Below are 4,253 nucleotides of genomic sequence, written 5' to 3' on the forward strand. Positions count from 1 at the left end.
AGGTTTCAAGGATTCCTAGCAAAATTATTTCTCGTTCAACTGCCAGACAAATCATCATCGTCAAAGTTATTGAAATACACAATTTTTTTATTATGGCCGTATATCATATGAATTATGAAAAAATCATAATTCTATCAGAAATGGAAAAATTTAATGTTTTTTTCGGGAGGGAAAAACATGCAAGTTTCGAATGAAAACAAAACGTTAGCTCGGTTATTACAGATATGTGTTTATTACAGCATTTTGTTCCTCTTTGAATCCCAGTCAATAATAATAATGATAATAAATCTTTCAATAATACAGGATCGACTAGGACGATATAAGTTAAGCACTTCCGTTCGTTCGAATAGCTCGCTACGATGTGTCCTCTCATAAGTATCTTTATCTTTCGTTCATTTGGTATCGTTGATTTGCACGTTTGCAATAATTGGTAACAGCTTAGGTACTGTAGACGCTACAACGATGACAACAGAGACAATTATTATTCATAAGTAAACAACGAAGAAAAAGTCTATAAAAAACGATCAAGTCCCCTCGCTATCAGAGATGCGCATCGTTCGTAACATTATAACGATGAAACAACCGTGAGATCATTCGTCGACCAATGATACCGAGTTCATTTTTCAGGAGAATAAAATGCAAGATTTTTTCGCCTTTGTCAATTGCACCGAGAAGGAACCTTTTTTTTTTTACAGTCATTCGGTTCTTTCCCCTTCGATTGATGCTCATCTCTGCGCACACTATCGCACACAACCGCTAACGCTTCAACTTACGTTACAATTCCTCATATTTTTATACATTTAATATATATATATATTTATACTAATGATATATGTACATTGATAAAACTATGGTACATTTACTAAGCTATTTACATCGATTCGGAATAAGTGGTAACGCGGGTCCTCGCGATAACGCGGAGCCCCAGCAAGGAGGCGTCTGAATAAGTCAGGAGGGAGAGAAACAAGGACGAAAGATCAGAGAGGGTTGGAAGAGAGTGAAATAACTTTTCGAGATTTATGCCGTTCTTGATATCTATGTACAACGCAAAGAGGATTGAATTTGCGCGTGGGTGGTCCAAGCAGGACATTCGAGGCGAGGTCCTCGAAGAGGGACCATATTTACAGGTCACTGGAAAAACGAGACAAGTCGCGTGGTTGAAATGGTTAAATTGGTGTGAAAACGAGGCGAGGTGAGAGAAGAAAAGAGACCGAGAGAGATTCGAGAAGAGACTCGGACGAAGAAACTTAAACATGGACGAGAGGACTGGGCTAAAACAACCAAAAAAATACAAAAGGGGAAGCGAGAAATTGAGAGGCGGGAAGAGCTCCCCCGTTCTCTTATCTGATCGGAGTATCCTTACTTTTCAAAGTTGAGATATCCGCCTGGTAAATTACGAGAAACCCTTCGAGTCCGGATATTCCAGTCTTTTCAACATATCTTTATAATCCCCCCCGCCACCCTCGACTCCTGTCAACTCTTCGATTTTTTCTTCTTTTCCCGGAGCAACGAACGGGAAAATGGCAATAACAAACTTTTGGATACCGACGCTTGTTTATATAAGTATCTTGGAAACAATATGCTTTCTTTTGTAAAATTGCTCTCTTTTGGGAAATTATGATACATTTCGTAATCTGGCTCTGCAATAGTTTTTCGTTGATACAGAAAACGATGGGGTTACGTCATGAGAACATGCTTCTCTAAGGTCTCATGATCTCTGCAATGGTAAAGCCTCGTTTCGTAACTTTGGCGGTTTTCTCATCGTTGACTACGAGCTCCGTGGATGCTTCTCGTCTCGTTACTTCCTGCGGAGAATTCGACTGTTGGCTCTCGACACTCAAGTCCTGAGGGATCTCGGTGTGCGTCAATAAATGAGTCTTGAGATTGCTCCGTTGGTTGAAACTCCTCGCGCATATCGGACACTTGTGGGGCGATTCTTCCATGTGGAGAACCTTGTGCACCGCCAAAGTACGACTCTGACAGAAACCCTTGCCGCACTCGTTACACTTGAAGGGTTTCTCCTTGCTGTGAATGTACCTAGAAACGCAGAAAACGATAGAATTAGTCGAGAAAAGGAGAATTGAGAAATAAAAACTGGGCGCCCTTTCACGAGGGTAGCGCAGTATGAAAATATTCCAAATAAATTATTCCAAAAATGACAAAAAAAGGGCTTTTTTAAAAAACCAAGATACAAGAAAAGGTAACTTACCGATGATCCCTGAGGTGATCCTGACGCCGAAAAGCTTTGCCGCAGATGTCGCAAGAGTAAGGCCGCTCGTCGGTGTGAGTTCTTTCGTGAATGAGTAGATTATAAGATTTGGTGAATTGTCGATTGCAAAATTTGCAGATGAATTGTTTCTTGGGTCTTTGTCCGGGCAACCTTCGAGTGAGGAAGGAGGATGGTGGCGGTACAGCGAGTCCAGAGTGGTTGTAAGGATGATTCCTGGGGGGTGGATGATGTTGAGAGGTTGGCGGAGCAGCCTGTTGAGGGCAGCAGCCCCTGGCAGCAAGGATCGCGGCGCTTCTTATCCAATGATCGAGGATGGCGGCGTGATAACCTCCCGAACTGGTCACGGTTGAATGTTGACTTTGAGGGGGAGGTGGATGTTGTTGCTGATGATGATGATGTTGATGATGAGTCCTGATCCACCGGGAGGTCGGTAGGCTGTTGACATGAACGTCGTATGGTTGCAAGCGCGTTCGATCGTAGGTAGAAGCCGAAGGTGGTGTGTGCGGCGGTGTCAAAAGTTCCACCTTCGATGCCATCGTCATCATTTTGCCGTCACTTGAAATATTAACAACGCTTCGAATGGAAGCTCAATCCTCGCGAATCCAACTGTCCTTTCCGATTGACTGACGGAGACACACTTAAAGTTAGTTCGGCTCACCTCGAAACACTCACTCGACACGATACCCCATGAGGGTGAGGAATAAAGTGTATTGAAAATCACAGCACACGCTTCTAAATCGCGCACCCTGCAACGAGCTTTCTCAAATAGCGAGCACGAGTAAATCCGAGAGCAAAAAAAAAAGAAAACAACTTTGGAACCGTCTCCTCGACGTTCAGAGCGATACTGAGAGCAACGAGACTCGAGCGAGAGCGGGCGAAGGCTTTTCTTACTTTTAGCCTACGCGCCTTAAAACCTGGGCTCCGAGCAGAAACGCGCCGGGGATACGAGAAACGGACGCGTACACACGCTCACGAAACTCCACATCGACGAACCATTTATTCGTAGCTCCTCCCACTCGTTCGCGAGTTTGACTCCCGGTTGGCAGCAGCCCCGACGTTGGGCGGAGCCTTCGAATCCAAGCAGCAGCTCCGTTCTCGTCTCTCGCAAATGTTTTGTCCTCACGGCTCCCTCGCTATTTTACTACCCCCTTCAAGAACCCATCCACCGCTTCGCTCCCCTCGCTTTATACCCCAGCTCTTCTCTCTCACTCATTTATCCTCCACCACAAATATACTCATCTTAACCATCCACTGCGCATCTTCTCTGCTACCCTGCTTCAACGGATATCGACCCCTACCGCGAATCGCCATTATTCTCTCGCATCGTCTCCGTATCAACTCCGCGCGATGGCGATCATCCTTCCAATTTTCTACAATCGTACCAATGTTTTATCATTTTTTCAATCATTTATCGACTGCGAAGAACAACATTTTTTTCACCGAATTCAATCTCATTTAGGGGTCGTGACCATAAAGATCGTGCTGGATTCAAATGTCTTTTTAATGCTGGCATCTTGAAAATCCGAGCATTCAACAGTTGGAGGTAAATAAGGTGAATATATTTAATATGGACGATATTTTCGATGAGTCGAACGTCATTTCGTTTATGGAGAAATTTTTTTGACTCAGTCCACTACCGTAAATTATATTAAGGAATGAAATACATATAAATAACAAGAAGGATATTGAAAGATTTAAAAAATGGTCGATCAGAAAATCCGTTATATTTCAAGTGCTTTTCGTTGAATGAAGAAAAAAATGGAAAAAAGTAAATTCGCGTCTTCTTTGCGCAGCAGGGTATGCTGCATACGAATCGAAAAGCGTGGAAGGTTGGCTTGATTGCAAAAGTTTCGGGTCGACTTCCAGTGAATCTGGATCAGCAGCTCCTCTTGCCTGCTGGAATGGAGGGCGACGCGAGGAAGGAAGGAGGTTTATAAATTTATATTTAAATATTTATATATTTAGTGCGAGTGTTAGTTCGGAGGATCCGCGAAGGTGGGAATCGTATCTGCTTTGGAGATGG

The 4,253-nt window shown here is 43.4% G+C and overlaps 1 protein-coding gene across 1 annotated transcript; it reads right to left on the reverse strand.

The window, feature by feature from the left end:
* Positions 1–209: 209 nt before the first annotated feature.
* On the reverse strand, positions 210–3,111 carry LOC122413396 (protein odd-skipped). Its single transcript, XM_043423713.1, has 2 exons — positions 2,210–3,111; positions 210–2,037 (listed from the first exon to the last, which is right to left on the reverse strand). The coding sequence occupies exons 1-2, from the start codon at positions 2,773–2,775 to the stop codon at positions 1,701–1,703; spliced, it is 903 nt and encodes a 300-aa protein (XP_043279648.1). The 5' UTR covers positions 2,776–3,111; the 3' UTR covers positions 210–1,700.
* Positions 3,112–4,253: the final 1,142 nt, after the last annotated feature.

This window comes from Venturia canescens, chromosome 7 (assembly GCF_019457755.1).
Source record: "Venturia canescens isolate UGA chromosome 7, ASM1945775v1, whole genome shotgun sequence".
In the NCBI taxonomy this organism is placed as follows: Eukaryota; Metazoa; Arthropoda; class Insecta; order Hymenoptera; family Ichneumonidae; genus Venturia; species Venturia canescens.

Excerpts from the sequence above, each read along its gene's own strand:
- LOC122413396 (XM_043423713.1), bottom strand. The coding sequence starts at position 2,775 with ATGATGACGATGGCATCGAAGGTGGAACTTTTGACACCGCCGCACACA. Across the intron at positions 2,038-2,209 it reads GATCACCTCAGGGATCATCG|GTACATTCACAGCAAGGAGA; the intron begins GTAAGTTACCTT and ends CTGCGTTTCTAG.